Source organism: Setaria italica, chromosome VII, assembly GCF_000263155.2.
Source record: "Setaria italica strain Yugu1 chromosome VII, Setaria_italica_v2.0, whole genome shotgun sequence".
Classification (NCBI taxonomy): domain Eukaryota; kingdom Viridiplantae; phylum Streptophyta; class Magnoliopsida; order Poales; family Poaceae; genus Setaria; species Setaria italica.
Window position 1 is genome coordinate 33,782,958 of NC_028456.1, and position 21,413 is coordinate 33,804,370.

Below are 21,413 nucleotides of genomic sequence, written 5' to 3' on the forward strand. Positions count from 1 at the left end.
GACAACCAACACGATCATGATCAACACACAATGATTCTCAAGCAAGCCAAGCTGCTCGTAACATCGCCGGAAAAAAAAAACAAGTTGCTGATGGAATACACAGGCGAACCGAAACTTTGCAGCAGCTGTTGCACGCACGGCGATCGCCGGGGAGGGAGGCGAACGCCCGCCCGGACGCGCATCGCTCACTGCAAGTTGGCAACCACGGACACCAGCACCAGGAGCACCAGCGCGTAGGCGCTCGCCCCGGCGCAGCTGCTCCGGCTCCCCGCGGCGGTGAAGAAGTAGTAGTAGTTGCTGGGCCGCCCGCCCTTTCCCTGCCCCGTCGGCGACGGCAGCGACGGGTACCCGCCGCCGCTCTTCGGCGTCGTCGGCGGCGTGGTGCTGTCCCCCGCGTCCGACGGCGAGGGCGGCGGGGGTGACGTGCATACCGTCGGGCACGTCCCGCACTTGCTCACGCACAGCACGTTCGTGTCCGGCCCGGTCGGCGTCGCGGGCTGGCCGTTCGCCGAAGCCTCGCCGCTGGAGGACGCCGACACGATCGCGGACGCCACCAGCACCAGCCACAGCGCCGTCGCCCTCCCTCCCTCCATCGCCGCACGGAACGGAAGAGACCTCCTCACCATGCGACGCGCGAGAGCTGCGTGGTCTGTTGTTTACTTGTGGTGTGGCAACGAGAATGAGATTCCTGCAGCACTGCACTTGTGTGCAGAGGTTCGTGGTATTTAAAGCAGGGCCATCCGAAGCTACCGAATCACAGAAGATGTGCCAAGCTTGAAGATGAAGCTCCGAGGGAATATGAGCTGCCGGCGTGGATGTTGCACAAGGTGGCTGTAAAGGGAGATGCTTCGATTCTTAGCCGCAAAGGATTGCCGGATGCCGATGCCAGCTGAGTGGTTCTGCTACCTCGGTAGTTCGGCCGATGTCCGTGTAAAATATTGGAGCCGAGCGTGATGTAGTTTCTGATCGATGATCTGGTGCCACGGCAGCATGATCTGCCTGCCTGTTGCCTTCCTCTTCCCGAGTGCAAGTCAGGCAAGGGATCCACGGGCACTCACCTGATGACCTGAAACGCGAATTCATGGCTGAGACATCCTCTGTTTTGTACATTCAACGTCATTTTGTGAAATTTGGAGCATAATTTGCCGGTGTTCTGGATATCTCGCAAGAAAAAACAAAAAAGAGTGATGTTGCATTTGCTAAAAAAAAAGTTATGTTTAGGTCTTGGGTAAGGCCTAAAACGTCATGGACCTAACAGAACGGGCTCGCTTTGTGGTCCAAAGGCCCACGAACTTCGCAGTGGGCTGCAACGCGTTTCCCCACGGTCGAAAATAATATCCAGTCGTCCGTGCCGCCAACGGCCATGACCTGCACGGATCTTACAGCGGCTCTCACGCTGCGCACGCCTCCTTCCTCTTCCTCCACGGCGACACCATACCCCGAGCCCCCGAGTCACCGACCCGCCACACCAGTGACGCACCGGGTCCATCGCCGCCTCTCCGCATTGCGTCACCTCGCTGTCCCGTCCTTCCAGAGTCTTCCAGAAGTGCATCCACGCCTGCCCTCCTCGCAGAACGTTCGAGGAGCACCCCTCCGCAGGCTCACCGCGGAGGGGGACGGAGCGATGGAGCACACGGGGCCGGGGATGCCGGAGGGGATCGAGGAGCTGTCGCGGCAGGCAAGCGCTCTGCGGGACGCGCTGGAGCGGAGCGAGGAGAACACGCAGAGCATGGTCGCCGCTATCGGCTCCTTCGACCTCCGCGTCTCCGCGATCGAGGCCTCCATCCGCCCCGTCCAGGTTCGGCCGCCCTCCCTATTCCCGTCCAATCCCCTTGTGGAGGGGGATTAACCGAACAAGGACGGAGGAGATGAGCCGTGTCAGGTTCGGCGGTGTCGCAGGTGAGGACGCAGGCCATCACGATGGCGCATGAGAACATCGACAGGACCATCGAGAACGCCGAGGCAATCCTCGCACAGTTCGACATCGTCCGCCGGGTGAGAGACTGCTCCCATCCCCTGGTTCTGTAAAGAATGCTCTGAATCCCCTAGCGAGTTGGGCGATGTTTTGGGTTTGATTGTGGTATTGGATGACTTTGGAAGGAATTCAGGGCGCCAAAGTTTGCATTCAATGCTCACGGACTAGTTTTGGTGCATGCCTCATATATAAAATTTTGAAGGTATCGAAGGTCCATAGATGGGTTGTAAGTTAGTTGCCATATTAGTGTAGTTGCAATTGGCTGTAGTGATGTCAAGATTGCAATTAATGATTAGCTTATTTCCTCTAGTTTGCTCAGAGCTTCATCGAATTCTTCTGCAATTGTTATAAGCAGTATCTTCGACAATGTTAGATCACTAGAGGGTTTTTCCATATTGGTGTAGTCGCAAAGTGCTGCTTGGTTTTCTTGTTGCAAGATTAACATCGATAACTACTGATTAGCTTTCTGTACTTTTGCTATCTCGGTGCTTCATCAAATTCTTCAGCAGATATTATCAGTATCTTCCACACTGTCAGATCAGCATAGGTTTCATCCGTATTGGTGTAAATGAAATGCACGCTCTGTTTCCTGGCAAGATTAGCATCAACGATTATTGGTTAGCTGCTGTACTTTTGCTAGTTCACCGCTTCATCACTTTCTTCAGCTGATGTTATAATCAGCATCTTTGGCACTGTTTGATTATTAAAGGATTTATCCAAACAGTGTATTCATTACCATTTCTTATGAAGATACTTCTAATTTTTAGATGGTCTTTTACCATTAAATATTTTTGTAACTGCGTCAGGTTGTTGGCTTGTATGTCAATATGGTTTAAGCAGAAGGTGTAATCTGTTCACTTAATTAATGTGGTGGTTGTCTTTTTGAGGTTTAGGCTGAAGCTGTGATATTGAGGGGCCCACGTGAGAAGTTGGGGACCTTCTTGGAAGCTGTGGATCTACTGAAAGGCGTTGTCCACTTCTTTTCCTCGAACAAGAACTTTAAGTGCTGTGAAGGGGTTCTGAATCAAGTTGACAGCCTCCTAACCAATTCTGCCCTGAAGATTGAGGAGGAATTCAGGCAGTTAATGGATACATACAGGTAAAATTTACCTGTGCTTCTGCTTCTGAATCCTGTTCATGTTGGGTCCTTATAATTTACGGGGCATTAGGTCCTGTATTGCCCCCTTCTCTACCAATAGTAATTCAGCAATTCTTTTGGGCTCTTCAAATGTAAATTGTTGCAATGCACCTGTTTTTTCAGCAAACCTATTGAGCCCGATCGTCTATTCAATTGCCTTCCAAAGCATCAGCTGGCATCAAAAGGCGACTCCGAAGCAGTTGGAGAGCAGCCATCCAAAAGCTTTGAAACTGCTCTTAAGTATCAAAAAAAAAAAAAGCTTTGAAACTGCTATTTACAGGAATCCAACAATAATTCCTTCAGGAATATTACTGCTTCTGCATGATATAGCTCGTCAGTTGGTTCAGGATGGAAATCAGCAGTCATGCTATAGAATTTACAGGTAGGTTTCTAGATCTCGATGTAACAACTGGCTGTTCTGACAATTGACACACAGATTACAATTTGATAATATGTTCAGGTTGTTTGTGGATAGAAGGCCAACAAGTATCGGTATTGAGAATAAATGAGTCCATGGAAATGCATCAGTAGCAACTAAATATGCAAGCAATGAGGCACACACAGACAGGTTTCGATCAGTTTGACAGTATGACCAGAAATTTTTTGGAGCTGGGAAATCGCCTTACCTACTGAGTAACTTAATTTACAACAGTTGGAGCATCCTTGATTTGGAAACATTTGTTGACAGCATAATAGTCATGTGTCGTATGCAATGCAGTATGAATAATCATTACTTTTTCCTTCCCAATTTCTATGAGCATTCTTTCTTGATTGTTAAGTCTGCGATCTATAAGCATGGATTTGTTTCTTTCATCAGAGATGCTCGTGGGTCAGCATTAGAACTGAGCCTTCGGAAACTGGGTATAGAAAAGCTAAGTAAAGGTGACATACAAAGGATGCAGTGGGCAGCCTTAAAGGTGGATATTGGCAACTGGACTCATTTGATGCAAATTGCGGTAAGGATCCTTCTAAAAGTTCTGTTGTATTGTTCGGACATCAAACTAATAGGCTATGTTGAAATCAGGTTAAAGTATTACTTCCTGGAGAAAGAAAAAATTGTGATCAGATTTTTGATGGTATCACTTTCAACAAGGATCAATGTTTTGTTGAACTGGCAGGAAGCAGTGTTATGACTCTTCTCAGCTTTGGTGATACTATTGCTAAAAGTAAAAGGTCTCATGGAAATTTGTTTGTACTGCTAGAGATGTATGGAGTAATGCATGAACTTCAATCTGAGGTATGTGGAAATAATGCATTGAGCACTCTCAACACAAAGATCATATGTGTGTACAGTACATTATCATGTTTTGGCCACAAGAATTATTATGGCTAGTACTGGCCATATAAAACTGTGTTACAAATTATGATTACTTACATTTCTGTTGTTGTGATTGTCTTGTTATTAACTCAACGCCAACAATGTTAATTGTTAGAACTACAAAAATTTACTGTTATCATTGTTTGAACTTGTTACCAGGTTGAAGTAGTTTTTCAAGGAAAGTTTTGCTCTGAGATGCGGGATGCTGCATTGAACCTGACTAAGAGCTTGGCACAGGCTGCACAGGAAACTTTGGTTGATTTTGAGGAGGCAGTTGAAAAGGATAGTTCAAAGACTATCATGCAGAATGGAGCTGTCCATCCTTTTACAATCGAAGTGATTAATTATGTTAAACCCCTATTTGAGTAAGTAGCACCATCGATCTTGTTATTACCTTCCTGGATAAATGAGTATTAGCTCTTAACTTTATCCAGAAAGAGATTTATACCCATCTCCATTGGTTTTGTGATGTCTTGAGTTTGCCTTTTCTTCTATCTGGAAAACTCAAACCAGTTGCTTATACTTGCATTAAAAATGCGTGAGGATTGTAATACTTGCTGATGCAGAGATGGTTCATGACCTTTGATAATCCTTTCAAATAATTACCCAACTTTTCTTCATAAACTTTTTATTCATTCAATGGTTCCAACGCATTGTGGAGTCTACTGGCAGCCTGGCACGATTTCTTGAATCTGAACCTGCTACTAAGGGTATTTTACCAGTTGTTTTGCACCTTGACTGGCTGTCTACGCATAAATTCTTCTATAAACAATGATTATTTTGTTTTGTTATTTATCTGTTTGATTTGTCAATTATCTTTCTCCCACCCATTTTGCAAATTGCATGCTAACATGTATTTGCTCTGACTTGAACAGCTACCAATCTACACTGAAAATACTATTTCAGCAATCTGAAACTAGCGGTGGGGCTGAATCTTACCTTGCAGGTGTTATCGTGAAGATAATGCAGGCCCTTCAGAATAACTTGAATGGGAAATCTAAGCAGTACAAGGACCCCGCATTGTCTCACATATTTCTTATGAACAACCTTCACTGTATGGTTATGTCTGTTCGCAGGTATGTCTCTTTGGTGTTTCAGATCCACATCCTCAGATGTCTTATGTCTAGGCAGTGTGCCTGTTCAATAATTTCTTTTGTCTCATCTCAGATCTCAATCCAAGGATATACTTGGTGGTGACTGGATTCAGAGGCACCGTAAGATTGTACAACAAAATGCCAATCAGTACAAGAGGGTAGCATGGGCAAGGGTAAGTGCATCATCAGCAATTGGATGCATTATGTTTCTTTTCGATTTTACTACTTGGTGTTAAGATTATTCACCTTTTTGCACTTTTAAGCTTTTATATTATGCTCTTCAGCATGGAGTTCTACCTGTTTGAGATTTCTTTGGGATTTGTCAAAAGTATTGATGACTTGCATGGTGCACTTTGAGCCATGGTTTAGAATTCAATCACAGACATTATTCTCTAAATTTTGGATTCGGCTTTCTACTGGATTCCCAGTTTTAGAATGAACTTGTGACCTACATATCCCGTCATGAATTTAGCTCCATTTCTAGAGTACACCTTGTGATTCTGTGATGAAATGCAGAATAAATACTTTTTACTATGCATCTTTTTAAATATAACTTTTACCTACTTAGCAAACTTTACATTCAAGTAGTCAAGATCTTCATCAGATCACTCCTGGGTCTCAGACATTCAAGGTGCCTTGACCGTGGGTGACTCTCAGAATATCTTGATCTTTGGGATTTAATCAGTGAAATGGTGTTGCAGCCTGAGGTAGCAGATACCCATGTTTGGCGTTTTTCCTCAAATGGACAGTATTCTGCCAGTTCAGCGTATGAAAACCTCCTGCAAGGAAAGGTTGTTTTTCGTTCTTGGGCCAGGATATGGAAGGCTTGGGCTCCAGGAAAATGTAAATTTTTCTTGTGGCTGGTTGTCCACAACAGGTGCTGGACAGCGGACAGGCTTGCTAGAAGGGGGCTCCCTCACCCAGTTTGCTGTCCCCATTGTGATCAAGAAGAAGAAACCATTAATCACCTCCTATTGACATGTGTATTTGCTAGAGAATTCTGGTTCAAGCTTTTGCAAACTGTCGGACAGCAGGCACTACCTTCTGTAGTTGTTCTCCTGCTCCTGAAACTGCTCTTTCCCACCAATCATCAAAGGAGGCCTCAATTCTCTGATTATTCTGGGCGCATGGATCTTATGGAACCACTGAAATAGGTGTGTGTTTGATGGTGTATCTCCTAACCTGGCTAGAGCTCTAATGCTCGCTGGTGAGGAATTACATGTTTGGGGTTTGGCCGGGGCCATAGGTATTTCTAACCTCCTCGCCCTTGGACCAGATTAGGTGATGGTAGAGATGGTCGCTTTTATGTTTTATCAGGCGCGCTAGTTTCCTGTAAAGCTTTGAGAGTGGGTGTGTGTGCGCGCTGTAAGGGCTCTTCCCCTTTTTTCTTCTTAATATAATGATACGCAGCTCTCCTGCGTGTTCGAGAAAAAAAAGATCTTCATTCTCCTGTAATTGCATGATTGGAAATATTGTACAGAATCGCTTCTTGTTATAACTACTTCATTTCTATCATTTTAGATCCTTCAGACACTATCAGTTCAAGCTACAGGTGGCATTGGTTCGTCAGCACCATCTGATGTTAGCAGCAGTGGTGTTTCAAGAAGTATGATCAAAGAACGGTCTGTACCATGGCAGAATGATTTATTCTCCGTACCATGCTACCACGTTTTATTCATTGTTTTCAATGGAATAAATATAAGAGTTGGGAATATGCTCCTTTGGCAGGTTCAATTCCTTCAATATGCAATTTGAAGAGCTTCATGCAAAGCAATCTCAATGGACTATACCTGATCATGAATTGCGAGATAATCTGAGGCTTGCCATAGCTGAAGTTCTCTTGCCTGCATATAGGTCTTTCATTAACCGTTTTGGGTATGTTAAGTAGTCCTTTTCTCTATCTCTCAGGATCTCCACTCAATTTCTCCATTCAATTAACTGGTTACAGTTAATAATTATATTCTATTTACAGCCTACAATATAAAAAATGTGATGTTCTGAAATGCACGCAGCCAAGCTCTAAATAGTTAAGACCATACCTCACATGGAAAGTGCATTTTGCAATGGTAGAAGTTTGTTTGAGGCACAGCATTAGTGTCTTAATCGGCAAATTTAAGAGACTGCTAGTGCTAGGGACTGTTATGTTTCGCCTCAAATTTAATCTCGTGTAAGAAAATTCTGAATGCACCAACACCTTCATCCAGTTTTCAGTCCACTCCATTCAGTGATTGAGTAACTAACAAATGTGGAAGTATGGGGGGCAATCCTTGAGTGCAAATTAACTTCTTATATCTTTTGTTCCTCTCATTCCTGGCCTGCTTGGCCAGTGTAATCATCTCGTTTTGTTATATGATTGCAGTACTGTTTTTAACTTTCAGGAGTCTTGTTCAACGTGGGAAGAACCCACATAAGCACATCAAACACTCACCAGAAGCTTTGGACCAGTTGTTGGGTCAGTTCTTCCAAGGACAGCAAGTTGATGAACAAAAGCAGTAAGAACTTAGAAGCAGTTAAGAGGAAAAGCCTTGTCTATATAAAGTTTGGTGGCACAGCTTATGGCAAATAGTTTCAGAGAGGTAACGAACTGTTTGTTTCGCATCATTCCGGTAAATGGTACTGAACTAGTGATGTAGCTTAACTGTGGCTCCTCTGCAACACGTGTACTACATAGATCTCACGTTCTTTCGGTTACTTGGCTGGGTAGCCTTCCCTTCCATGTTAATGGTTGAGAACAGAAGACAGGCATTATTGGCGTATGCAACCGCAAGATCTTTTTCACAATTTCACTTTGCCATACATGTGCAGTTAATAATTTGCCGTTATTGTTCATACTGTTGATCTTCACATAATCTCGTTTCTGCTTCTGGCAACTTTTTATATACCATACTAAATCAAGGTGTTTGAAGTTTGACGCGGTGCAAGGTTTCTGGTCCTTTCCTGCTTAGCAGAAATGACAAGTGCAACGTCTGTCCGTGTCATGCTTTTTGTTGAGCTGAAAGTATCGCTGAGTACTTTTGTGGTTTCTTTCTTTCATCTCCGGTAAGCCTAAACTACATACTAGTGGGTAATGGGCTAATGGTAGGTTTGGTGTGTTAATCATTGCTTGGCTGCCGAAAGCCGGCTGTTATAAAACCGTTCGGTCCGGCACGTCTTGGCTGTGCTGCTTGTTCAATTGTTTTCTTGCTTGTTGGCGCTGCCACCTGAAAGTTTTGTTGGCACTGCATGAGAGAGAGCCTGAGCCTCCAATGATTCGTATGCGTGGGGTATAATGCCTGAATGAACTGGAGCATCCTCCAATTTTGTTTTATTTCTGTCCTTGTACAACATGTAAAGACTTTTGTCGCCACCTGAGCATCCTCCCAATACCTGCCTTGCACCATGCCTGTGTACCAGTTTGCAAGCTGGGAGCCTAGAACGTGCTTGTGTGTGGTAGGCGCAAATTGTGGCGTGGCCACGTATGGGGGCATGAGATGGCACTGATGATGATAAACATGACAGTATTTGAGGTCATGGCTGGTAGGTAGGGAGTCAATTTGGAGCAGGAAGAAGATATGGTGGTCTTCCGTGTGGGGGCCCAAATAGAGGGCTTATCAGAATCCGCCCGTTGCTTTTGAGAAGTGAGAATTCCTGTGGTTGTTTCCGTTGGTGGCGGAGGGGAATGAATGATGGTGCCTGTGGTCTGTCCCTGTGATCTGAGGTGTAGCCGAGTTGGAAGCAAGATTGATACGGTTGGCAGCGAGCGGCCCTGAAATTCCTGCGCAGACTTCTCTGTCCTGTTGAAGACGTGAAATACTCCTGCTTGCTACAATAAACAACACACAGGGATACTATCTGGAGTTAATGTAGCGTTAAGTGCATAGTTTTATGGCCTCTGTGATGCTGTGCTTTCGTAGCCGGTCGTGGGGCATTAGTCTGGACATGAATGCCCTTGAACAATTAGTACTCCTTTTTATGCTAGCGTTTGGTGTCACTTTCACTCATCCTCTCACTTTATGCAGGAGCGATCGGTGCTTTCATCGTCCTAGCCTTCTCTCTGTATCTAAAAACAAAGAAAAAAGAAAGAAAAGGTGCGCGATCAAGGAACAAAGAAGGCTTTGCGAGCAGAGAGGCCTGCCGGGGCTCCTTTTTTCTGCACCCTGCTTTATTTTATCTCCCCATCCATCAAAGGCACGACCAGTTTTCGTTTCAACAAGCAGGCGCACTCGGATCGTTGATGGCGACTATTCCCGCACGACAGGTGAACAGAAATGGTGCTGACTACTCTACTAGCAGTACTACCGTGCCAAGTTGATGGAGGGCGCGGACCGCGGAGTGGTAGTGTAGTGAATGGTTGAGCCGTGACGCTTGCATTGCCTTGCCGTGCTGATGGTTCTCATCTTTCGACCAGGATTCCCTGGTTGGTTCCGCTTTCGCCCAACCTTAAAAGCCGCTTTTGGTACATCATCGCTCAACGATCTGAAAAGATGGCGCCACTGTGAAACTCTCAACTCACTGCTATCAATATGTTCTTTTTTGGGGAAAGTTAATTAAAGTGCGAGATGGTCAGCAATCGGCTTCGGACGTGAGGCTTGATGCTCACACTACTCGCACGCTGCCGCTGCGTCGTGATGGCCGTCGATCGTCTCCTCGATCGGCGGCTCCACCTACATGACCTGGCCGGATCTCTCTGGCCGGCTGCTCCATCGGGATCGCTACTTGGTGTGCGCGATCCCAAGTATACGTAGGATCCTACCGCGTTGGCGCGCGCGACATGGTACACGAACACGTACCGAGTGCCGATCACGATGCAGCAGCAACCAGAAGAAGATCTTCACTTCCTTTGGCGCGAAGCCGATCTCCGACGTCGGAGCGAGTGGCACCATGCATGGGCTCTGCTTTTCAGGAGCGTGCACGGCAAGCTAGGCTCCCTGCTACTGTGTGTCTGTATTTGGGGGATCGACTGACCTCTAGTATCTCGTTCACACACCCGCAGTAGTACACTAGTACGCCCGGCCCCAGGCGCCATCGGTGGATCGGAACTAAGCCGGCGCGACCCGCATGCCACCGACGCACCGGGGCTGTTTGGATACGAGGTGCTAAACTTTAACAGTGTCACATCGGATGTTCGGATGCTAATTAGGAGGACTAAACATGAGCTAATTATAAAACTAATTGCAGAACCTTGTGCTAATTCGCGAGACGAATCTATTGAGCCTAATTAATCCATCATTAGCAAATGGTTACTGTAGCACCACATTGTCAAATCATGGACTAATTAGGCTTAATAGATTCGTCTCGCGAATTATACTCCATCTGTGCAATTAGTTTTGTAATTAGCTTATGTTTAGTACTCCTAATTAGCATCCAAACATTCGATGTGATAGGTGTTAAACTTTAACGGGTGTTTCCCAAACACCCCCGAATTCGTTTAACACGGCCACCGCTCCACGGACTGACTAGCTACTACTCCATGAAGCTCATGAAGCATGTGTGCATGTGCTGCTGCCCGGCGCGGCGGCATCGGTTGGTTTGCGTCTTCCCTCTGGGGGCACAGCGTTTTCCACTACGCGTCTCGGTCCCCGCACATGGCGTTGGCGGGCGCTCGCCGCACCAGGCAGGCAGACCGCAGACCGGCAGGCGCCGTTCCATGCCAAGACCCGCCAGCATACGCATATCGTCGTCGGTCGTCGTGTTCATTCTGCAGGTCCCGCTGGCCAATGGCCGCGTCCGATCCATCATTCTAGGTGCAGTTGCATGGGTGGCGAAATTCCATCCGCCTGCTCTGCTCCCAACCCAACCAAAACAAACCCCATGCATGAATGCATGTGGCGAGTGGAGTCAGGTGCGCCTGCTTCCTCTGCTCTACGCTCTTACCTAGCGGCACAAACTGAAACTCTGAAAGCTGGCTGAACGGAATGAAGCCGCCGCACCACGGGCTGACACCTTTTTTCCATTCGGGTCGTGAATGAATAACAACCAGGGACAAGGTCCAATCAAGGTTGATCGATCGATCAGTCCATGGATCCATCACTTCACTCACCTGAAAGCAACCAGGAGCCAATCCCAACCACTGACTATTGTGGCTTGAGGAACCGAGGCGGAGGCTTTCACAAGCAAAATATGATGAAAAAAAATGGAAAACAAATGAGATGATTATTGTGCTCCTACTAACAGGAGTCTCCTACTCCTAACCACAACCAATATAATTGACCTAGTGACCTGCCTGTCCAGTATTCTGACTAGCAGTCGCTAGCTGCTCTGCACAAGTCAGCCGTGGTCTCTCTCCGTATCCAAAGATCTCGAGAGTGAAGGAGCAACGACTGTGCGTGCAATCTGTTACCCCTCACTCACCTAACGAGAGAGGTAGAGAGTATCCAAAAAAGAGACACGTTTGCCGGCACCACCAAAAAGCTCCCTCGAAACTTCACACTTGGAACCTTCCTCCCCCCCCACCGCGCTCAGCATGACACACACATCCTTCTCCTTCGTCCTCCCTAGCCTAGCCTATTAATTGACCCATAACGCCCACTTTACTCACCTTCCCAAACACTGCAACACCCCACCTCCTCTGCTCTGCTCTCCCTTCTTCCTCGTTCCCTGCCCCTCACCATCCTCCATTCCACCCAACAACCAAGAAGAGCAAGGCGTCAGCCATGAGCAAGGACTGCGGCAACCACGGCGACGACGACCTCCGGCGCTCGTGCCGGCGCCTCCTGGCCATCCTCCTGTTCCTGGCCTTCCTCGTCGCCATCATCGCGCTCATCGTCTACCTGGTGCTCCGCCCCACGCACCCGCGCTTCTTCCTGCAGGACGCGTCCCTCCGGCAGCTCGACCTCTCCAACGGCTCCTCCAACGTCCTCTCCACCACGCTCCAGGTGACCGTCGCCTCCCGCAACCCCAACGACCGCGTCGGCGTCTACTACGACCGCCTCGACGTCTACGCCTCCTACAAGTACCAGCAGATCACCGTCGCCGCATCGCTCCCGCCAGTCTACCAGGGCCACGGCGACGTCGACGTCTGGTCCCCGGTCCTCGCGGGGCCCAGCGTCCCCTTCGCGCCCTACCTCGCCGACGCGCTCAGCCAGGACTGCCAGGCGGGGTACCTCATCCTCCAGGTCAAGATCGACGGCCGCGTCAGGTGGAAGGTCGGCAGCTGGATCTCGGGACACTACCACCTCTTCGTCACATGCCCGGCCTTCCTCGTCACCAACGGCGGCAACGGCGCGCCGGGGGCCAGCGGATTTAAGTTCCAGACCACCACCACATGCCACGTCGAGGTCTAGAGACTTTGGCGGTGTTCCTCCACGGCGCCGCCGGCGAGGTAGGTGAGGTTCCGTCCCTTGTGGCTTGCGTCTGTCTCCCTGCCTGTCCATAGCGGAAGGGGAAAAAGAAAAACAGAGGACGCAAGCAGAGATCAGAGTCAGGCGAGGTGGTAATAATCGATCGATACCAGTAGTCGTGATTCTGCCTGCAGTGATGCGGGTGCGTATTTAAATGTAAAGGAGGGTAATTTTTCTTCCGATTTCGGTAGGGTTGATTAATACGAGTAGTAGTACGATCGATCAATGGTCTTATATACAGTACTTCACTATATATGTGATGCCTGTTCATCCCATTAGCTGGTTGGAATTACTGTTGTTGAAGGAAGCTTAATTGTTAATAAACCTTTTTGATGCGGAATTAAAGGGGTACCGATTGGCATGGCCGTTTTCATGGGATTCCGGCTGGTTGATTACTTGACTTGCATTTCCTTCCTTTTTGGAATTTCATTGTTGTGCTTTTTTCCTTTCAAATTCAGAAAAAAGGTGTTTTTTTTGCTGTATGGTTGGCCTTTGTCTTGCTTGGTCTTGGAGCGGCGAGATGATGTTGGTGATGATCCTAGCAAGCAGCAGCAGTTTCCATTAGTTCATGGCCGAAACGAACACAAGTAGTGCTGCATGATCTGGGGTTTGGAATTTTGCCGGGGGGGCAGGGAGTTTGGTGGCAACCACCAGATCCGAGGCAGCAGTAGCTCCGAGTTGAGTTGAAGCCGAGATTTGGTGTGGGGAAACCCAAGTACACACATGGGGGGACGACTCTTCCTTTCTTCCTTGGTGATCCAGAGCGTCAAAGCGGTGGTTGATCACTCTCACTCACTCAAGTCTCTAACACACACATGGGACGGCTTGGGATGGGCCCTGATGATACGATCTTCACTTAACCGGTAAGAAACCTTGGGAGAAGAAAACCAATTGAGCATGTGTGCTAGAGGAGTGTGGCAGTTGCCGATGCATGCGCTGGCTCTCGCATGTGGAAGCATCTATTCTGGCACTGAAAATTGCTGGTAATATCATTTGGAACTTTGACTTAGGAATCTGTTCCTGCCCGTAGTTTAATCAGTAGCAGCAGGCTAGATTAGACAAGTGACCTGGCAAAGCTTTTTTATCAGAATTACTGGAAGAAAGCCTTTTCTTTCTTGTTTTCCTCCCCCTTAGTGCATGTCTACTAGTATTCTTTGTGCCATTCTTTTTTCTTTTTTTTTTCTCAACTTTTGCACGGAAAGCTTCTTTTTTGTTGGGAAGAAAAGGGAATAATAAAAGTATTAATAAAATGAGGAATCATGGTGGATGGATGGGATGCAGGCAGCTAGTGGCCCCTGCGTTTGATGTGCCCGTGGCCCATCCATGGCTGCAGCCTGCAGCGAGGCATTCAATTTCTCTGAAAACCATGCTCCTTTCGTCAGACAATGGACCATTCTGATTTCTGAACACAATACTCCACAAATGCAGTGTCCGTTAAAATACAGGGAAGGAGCAGAAATGAACGATGAGGGTTCGGGAGCCCAAATGGCATGAGAATCCCGCGTGCATGTGCGTTGGTGCGTCGCTTTCCGTTGCTTCCTTCCTCCGGGCTGCAATGCCATTGCCATCCCGCGGCTAAGCAACACACCACCTTTCTGAGCGGCCGGTCGCTTGTCTTACCTCTTCCTTCTCCTAGAGTATTTGTTGCACGATGGGATGGGATGGGATGGCTCGGTGCCTTCGCGTGTACGCGCGCACCCGATGGAATGGTGGAAAGCAATCGCTTCCTACTATGCTCCCTGCTCGGCTCCATGCCCATTTGGTGGTGGAGGAAGAAGGATCGGACGTGGCACCCGCCGTGATGCCAACCGGTCATCATCTCGGCGTTTAATTGGTTTGGTGCCACCGATTTAATCTGTCCTTAGCTAGGCTTTGTAGATGGCACGATCGTGGCAGTTCACTTGGTCGTTTTTATCGATCACAGGGCAAGTCGACCAAATCACCCAACCCAACCACCACAAGGGCTAACCGCTCCGCTTAATGGGCTCTTGATGACATGCCTCTTGGTAAATCAGTCCCCAAAGTGCCACTTATATTACTGATATATACTAACTGCTATAGATTTTGCTTGGAGTGCAGAAGAGAATGCAAGAAGGAGGCGAGTCTCCTTCTGCTCGCCGACCTCTCTGGCTTGGGGCAGGAGGCGACTCAATGCGCTTCCACGACTTGGCCGGCTCTCAGGCTTGGGGGCTGGACGCCACAGATGACTCGACAAGTCTCCTGCTGCTTGGTCGACCTCTCTAGCTTGGGGCAGGAGGCGACTCAATGTACTTCTGCGACTCGGCCGGCTCCCAGGCTCGGGGGCTGGATGCCATAGACGACTTGGCGTGCCTCCTGCCACCAGGCCGACCTCCCAGGCTCGGAGGCATGGTGCGGGAGGTGACTCGACGTGCCTCCACGGCTTCATCAGTCCTCGCGCTCGGGGGCTAGGCGCCTACTTCGGGTCGGCGTGCCTCCGTGGCTCCGCTAGTCCTCACACTCGGGGGCTCGGAGGCTGGGCGTTCACTTGACGTGCGTCCATGGCGTTTCACAGGATAAAGACCACAAAATCATGGATTTTTCTTTGAGCATTGTGCATCTTCTCGACAACCAGATGACGAAAGTACTCGGGCAAAGCTTATCCAACTCGGCATTCGTGTCAGGCTGCCGTTCAACTCCACATCGCTCGGGGGCTTGACGGTTATAGATACCCGGGTACCTTCATGGAGGGCCCAGCCAACCACTAATGGGCCGGCCCGACTTGATAAAGGCAAAAGATAGAGTTCGGCTAGGGTTCCCCACGTGTTGTAATCCGACTAGATCTCATCTATAGTAACCGATTAGGGTCCTGCCGTGTAACCCTACCCCTCGGAGTATATAAAGGGAGGTAGGGGTATCCCTAGGAGGGGAACTGATCCAATCCCTCAACACAACAACCACACCTGAGTGCAGGGTGCGGTACAATCCTCAAAACAAGATATAGGATATTACGCTACACTGGCGGTCCGAACTTGTATAAATCTCTATATCTTATGCCTTGCATTACCATCAAGTTCATAGTCTTGCGATTCTCTCTGCTTACAAATCTACCACTTGGGTAACTTTAGTGGACTGAACAGGCTACTAAATCCGACTAGTGCAAGAAGCATCAGGGCCTAACTATACTGGTTGCCATGGTCCACAAGTCCAGTTAGGTGAGCCAACCCAAATTGAAGAAGCGCACAGTCGATGGTCTTTCCCCCAAGTGTCTGTACCCTCCGTCCCTTAGGGCCTGTTTGGATACAGGCTCATAAAGTTTAGTACCAGTCACATCGAATGTTTGGATACTAATTAGGAGTATTAAATATAGTCTCATTACAAAACTAATTACACAGATGGAGTCTAATTCGCGAGACGAATCTATTAAGCCTAATTAGTCCATAATTTGACAATGTGGTGCTACAGTAATCATTTGCTAATGATGGATTAATTAGACTTAATAGATTCGTCTCGCGAATTAGTATAGGGGTTCTGCAGTTAGTTTTATAATTAGCTCATATTTAATCCTTCTAATTAGCGTCCGAACATCCGATGTGACCCCTCCTAAAGAACTTTAGTACATCGCATCCAAACACCTCCTTAATAACCGTCGCTACGGAAACGAGCTGCCTCACGCTTCCCAAGCTACCACGGAGGGAGTATTTCCGGACGCTTGATGACACTATTGATGGCTGCAGTACAGCCCTGCTCCTGCTCCTCGCAAGAATATATAGCACCGATCGTCGACTCACCTGTTGCGTGATGATGATGATTTGTCCTCCGCCATGGCCAATAACGACGTGTACGATCGATGATCTCATAAACTGAATATACAGTAACAGCACACATTTTGTTCCTTGAGATGAGGAAAGCACGCGAGCAGGTGGCATTTTCCTTTCACCGATCGATCGATCGATAGATGTCAACTGCAGCTAATAAAAAGGAAAAAAAATGACGTGGGGAAATTGACCGGTGTAAAGAAGGAGGCAGGCAGGCGGGTCGAGGGACCGTTGTTTTCAAACTGGACGCGACGGAGTACTGGCCTTGGAAAGCTCCGTTGTTTCTTCTCCTCCTCCCATTATTTGTGTCAGTGCAGCGCCGGCGCTGCTCCATTCCATATTTCCATCGTCCAATGCAATCGGAATCGGAATGGAATGGTCCTGCCAGGCAAAGCAGCCACCACGCACGCCTTTCGAGTTCCCTTTCGGAATTGGTGAGCTAACTTCGAGTACCACCAGTTTTCTTTCTTTCTCTGAGAGGAACTTTATTCCCTCCTTCCAAATTACTAATTATTTTAATTTTTCTGAATACACATCTTTTAATATATATATCTAGATATATACTAACAAAAGTGATATATTTAGAAAAGCTAAAATAAATGGTAATCAGTCATCTCACTCATCAATTTTTTTTGAAAATCCCCACTCATCAGTTAGTAAAGACTACTAGAGAGGAAATTCGCGGTGATATAAAAAGGCCCACTCCGAGCATTTTCTTCTCCGCTAGCTTGCGGATGGGCCAACGGGAACTGTGATCTCAACCGGAATCGCGCGCGTTGGAAGCCCATCAGGCTGCAAAAGGGCTAACTGGGGCTTTCCCTCGCGCATGTTTTGGACGTACAAAAGAGGCTGGGAACCTCGGGCCGAAACTTAAGCCCAAGGAGCCGGGTCAACCAAGAGAACAAGAGGTAGAGCGTGAACCTCTCCTGGCCTCACGGTCACCAAGCTAACCTATATGTGCATCGTGAGAGCGCAAAGCGTCAACATATCCACCACAAAGTAAGCAGCTCATACAACAAACATGGCCAACAAGAAGATGGTCGCCGCCGTGGCGGCACTGCTCCTGGTCGCCATGGCGCTGGCTCCGGCGAGCGCCATGGACTGCAAGGCCGGGTGCGCCGAGCTCAAGGACTCCCCGCTCGGCACCGCCGACTGCGAGAAGAAATGCGCCGAGATCGCCGCCTCCACGGGGAGCCGTGACCCATGGAAGGAATCCAAGTGGGACATCCCGTAAACACGTCGCCGGCAATCACGCAGCAGCAGCACAAGTCGACGTCCTTCACCACCGTACCTGCCCGGCTACACCCGCAATATAATGTTGTTTCCCATTTCATTTAATTTTCTGCCTGACGGCTTTTTATTGTGTTCATGAACAAAGTCAGATCCACAGATCGACCGATCTGTAATATATAATGTGCATTTTTCCAATGTCGATCAAGATGTTTGTTCATTTTGTACGTACTCGACAGATACATTGATCCAAATGCAATGGAGATGGCTTTATTTAAATTTTGTTTTCAAGCCATCTGGTTACATGCGTATTCCACATGGATGGAGTGCAGTAGATCCTCTGCATACTTGTGTGACTTGTGAACGGTCGCATGCATTGCCAATGATTGTACCGAGTGCTGTACCTTGGTCCGTTTTGGTCTGATCTGGCCAAACCGGTGCAGCACGCTTGGGACAGGGGCATCGAACTCGAAAGTCTTTCTGACGTAAATCCAAGGAAATGCAAAATTCTTCGGCGTCCTACGGAAGAAGACGTGATTTTATAGTGATACTTTCCTGAAGAATGAAAATTAGATGTTAAATGACAAATACTAGCAAAGTTGACAGTCGTACGGCAAATTTTGCTATGAACAAATGCCGTGAGAGAATTTATTAAGCAGATGTTAAAATGAGAGAGAAATATCTTTATAATATATACCAACTCTAAGGCTATATCTTATTAATCAGAAACGTTGTCCTCTGGAGAATATATATAAGGGGCCAGAGCTCCGTGTATTTTTTTTTAAAAAAAATAGCTTTGCTACTGTTTTCCTCATCACGGCACACGTGTCCTAGCGTTAGGACTCTTCCGTTTTTACTTGCAACTGAGGTAGGATTTTAGCCTGTATAGTTTGCTTAGGACCTTCAATGTAATCTGGTTATGACTATTATCATGTTTTATATCATCCATTTCTATATTAAATTAAACAGAACATTGCTCGTATATCCGACATTGACCCTTCACCCATGCATACGTAGCATTTACTTTCCCTACTTGACTACGCCAGCACTCAAGGAATAAACAAAGACGCAAGAATTTGATTCGTCCAATGCAAAAGTGCTGCGACAAAGGGCGAAGCCGACAGTGCAGGTGCAGTTGGTGCGTGCAACTCTACTTCGCCTCCATTTTAAAGTATAGATTATTTTACTTTTTGATACATCTAGATATAGATTATATTCAGATTCATAGCAAAATTTATATGATCAAAACGACCTGCATTTTTTAATGGAAGGAGTATCTAATAAACTATCGTTGCCATTGTTGTCATAGTCAATTTATATGGGTATACTCCCTCCATACTCGCAAAGGAAGTCGTTTTGGACAAGACTTGGGTCAAACATTGGGAATATAAATCATGAATAACTTTTAAGTTGTTGAGTTTGGAAATGTGAAAGCCATATAAATAGATTTGTCTTGAAAAATACTTTCATAAAAATATACATATATCACTTTTTGATAAATATTTTTATAAAAACAAGGAGTCAAAGTAATACTTTGGAGACCGTGTCGCTGTCCAAAACGACTTCCTTTGCGAGTATGGAGGGAGTATATATAAAGGCCAACTGGCCAAGTCTACTCCAAATCTCCTGCATGCCAACGATCATTTTGTGCATATTTATATTTCGCGCGTATAAAAGTTTGTGTCCCACTGGCTTTTTTCTTTGAGACATGTGATTGATTAGAATATTCGAAACCCTGATCATTAGCTTGGTATTAATTCCCCAGCTCCATATCACCAATACATATAGCCCAAACGGCCGAAACACGCGCAAACTAGCGCTCCGGCCTTCCCAAACTGAATCAAGCAGCGAGGCAGCGGCAGCAAGCCCCTCCCTCCGCCACTCCTGTCAACCATGGCCAACGGCAGCAGGCTCGGCGGCGGCGCCGCCGGGGGGTTCTGCAGAGGCTTCTGCGGGCTCGTCTTCGTCGTCGGCTTCATCGTGCTCCTCTACTGGGCCATCTTCCAGCCCCACCACATCCGCGCCACCGTCGAGACCGCCACCCTCTCCAACCTCACCGTCTCCAACGCCTCCGCCGCCGCCGCCGGCGTCTCCTACCACCTCGCCGTCAGCCTCGGCCTCTACAACCCCAGTGTCCGCGTCAACATCTACTACGACGCCATCTCCGCCGAGCTCCGATTCCGCAGCGCCGTCATCGGCCCGGCCGCCAACGACACCTCCCCGTCCGTGTTCTACCAGCTCGCCAGGACCAGCGACGACGTGCAGCTGGAGTTCGACTACGGGAGGCCGGGCGGCGTCGGCGTCGGCGGCGACGTCGCCGGGGAGCTGGAGAAGGAGGTGAAGAGCGGGGGGCCGGTGAGGTTGGAGCTGCACGTGGACGTGCGCGTGAGGTACAAGTTCAGGATGTTCAAGCTGCGGCAGAAGCCGAGGATATGGTGCTCGCTGAGCATTCCGGTCAAGGCGGAGGGCCGGCGCCGCGGCGTCGGTGGCTCCGTTGCCTCCGGCGACCGGTGCAGGGTCAAGTACTGATGAATGTTGGTACTTTTGTGCTTAATTTCTTGCTTGGAGAGGTGAGCTATTCTCAATTCAATTCGTGCAAAGATAGTCGTTAATGCTGTTCGTTATCTTAACTCTGGTATTGTTTGTGAATTGACATTTGACAATAAGATTCGTAAAAATATGAGGTACCTCTTCAACATCAGTATGTACAAACGATGCAATGTCCAGACTCGTAGAGTATAACAAACTTATGGCATGCTTGTTTCTTGATGCTTGCATAGTACAATGTGTGATGCGTCTAGATCTATTATACAAGGATTGGAGATGTGAGTATACGGTAGTCGTCATACAGCGCAAAGAACACAAGGTGTATACATGTTCAGGTTTCGCAGAGTATAAAGACCTCGTATAATGTTTGTTCCGAGTCAACTCTCGCTTTAACATGGTTATCCCAAGATTGTAAATAACTTACTGCTCTTCTACTATAATGATAAGGCAGAGCACCTGCCGTAATTGCTCAAATAAGAACTACTTCTAACTTTATTTAAAGTCAAACTATTCTAAGTTTGACCAAGTTTATAAAAAAAATATTAACATATATCCCATCAAAGAAATAAATTGTAAAAAATATACTTAATGATATCCATTTTTGCCATAAAGTATTAATAGTCTTTTCTACAATTTTAGTCAAATTTAGTTTGACTTAAGTCATAAGTTCTCATAGTCATAGACGAATGGTGCTTGACCATAAAGAGTTTGACCATTAGGTGACCATAGGCTAACCTTATGACAGATGCATGAACAATCTTCAAAAGATAACCTAGTCAGATGGAGGTCCTGATTGCACCGTACTTAGTCGTAGACTGCTAGGTATGCATAGCAGGATCCTGCAACTGGTACTGTTGTACATAACCTTCGTGCCATGTTTTGATTTATCCGTATTATATCATCATAGCTGAATATTCATCAAATGGTCGATAATGTGCGCACGCTTGACGCTTCTCACCACTGACATTTCGTGGGGCGTGTCACTAGAACATTCCAAACCCTGATGGCCTGATCAC

General features: G+C 47.4%; 4 protein-coding genes across 4 annotated transcripts; 3 read left to right on the top strand and 1 right to left on the bottom strand.

Moving 5' to 3' along the window:
- On the bottom strand, positions 1-709 carry LOC101786127 (classical arabinogalactan protein 5). Its single transcript, XM_004977277.3, has one exon. The coding sequence runs from the start codon at positions 624-626 to the stop codon at positions 186-188; it is 441 nt and encodes a 146-aa protein (XP_004977334.1). The 5' UTR covers positions 627-709; the 3' UTR covers positions 1-185.
- A 703-nt stretch (positions 710-1,412) lies between these two features.
- On the top strand, positions 1,413-8,336 carry LOC101755498 (exocyst complex component EXO70A1-like). The gene is made up of 13 exons (XM_022828170.1): positions 1,413-1,798; positions 1,900-1,995; positions 2,869-3,074; positions 3,237-3,353; positions 3,394-3,495; positions 3,931-4,069; positions 4,138-4,350; positions 4,591-4,796; positions 5,307-5,507; positions 5,599-5,698; positions 7,047-7,147; positions 7,254-7,400; positions 7,904-8,336. Exons 1-13 carry the CDS (start codon positions 1,625-1,627, stop codon positions 8,019-8,021), a joined length of 1,920 nt encoding a protein of 639 aa, XP_022683905.1. The 5' UTR covers positions 1,413-1,624; the 3' UTR covers positions 8,022-8,336.
- Positions 8,337-11,964: 3,628 nt separating this feature from the next.
- LOC101786529 (NDR1/HIN1-like protein 1) lies at positions 11,965-13,222 on the top strand. The gene has a single exon (XM_004977278.4). The coding sequence runs from the start codon at positions 12,158-12,160 to the stop codon at positions 12,785-12,787; it is 630 nt and encodes a 209-aa protein (XP_004977335.1). The 5' UTR covers positions 11,965-12,157; the 3' UTR covers positions 12,788-13,222.
- A 6,438-nt stretch (positions 13,223-19,660) lies between these two features.
- Positions 19,661-20,551, top strand: LOC101752779 (NDR1/HIN1-like protein 3). The gene has a single exon (XM_004977280.4). It carries the CDS (start codon positions 19,744-19,746, stop codon positions 20,377-20,379), a length of 636 nt encoding a protein of 211 aa, XP_004977337.1. The 5' UTR covers positions 19,661-19,743; the 3' UTR covers positions 20,380-20,551.
- Positions 20,552-21,413: the final 862 nt, after the last annotated feature.

Excerpts from the sequence above, each read along its gene's own strand:
- LOC101786127 (XM_004977277.3), bottom strand. The coding sequence starts at position 626 with ATGGTGAGGAGGTCTCTTCCGTTCCGTGCGGCGATGGAGGGAGGGAGG.
- LOC101755498 (XM_022828170.1), top strand. The coding sequence starts at position 1,625 with ATGGAGCACACGGGGCCGGGGATGCCGGAGGGGATCGAGGAGCTGTCG. Across the intron at positions 3,496-3,930 it reads TCATGCTATAGAATTTACAG|AGATGCTCGTGGGTCAGCAT; the intron begins GTAGGTTTCTAG and ends TTCTTTCATCAG. Across the intron at positions 5,699-7,046 it reads AGAGGGTAGCATGGGCAAGG|ATCCTTCAGACACTATCAGT; the intron begins GTAAGTGCATCA and ends CTATCATTTTAG.
- LOC101786529 (XM_004977278.4), top strand. The coding sequence starts at position 12,158 with ATGAGCAAGGACTGCGGCAACCACGGCGACGACGACCTCCGGCGCTCG.
- LOC101752779 (XM_004977280.4), top strand. The coding sequence starts at position 19,744 with ATGGCCAACGGCAGCAGGCTCGGCGGCGGCGCCGCCGGGGGGTTCTGC.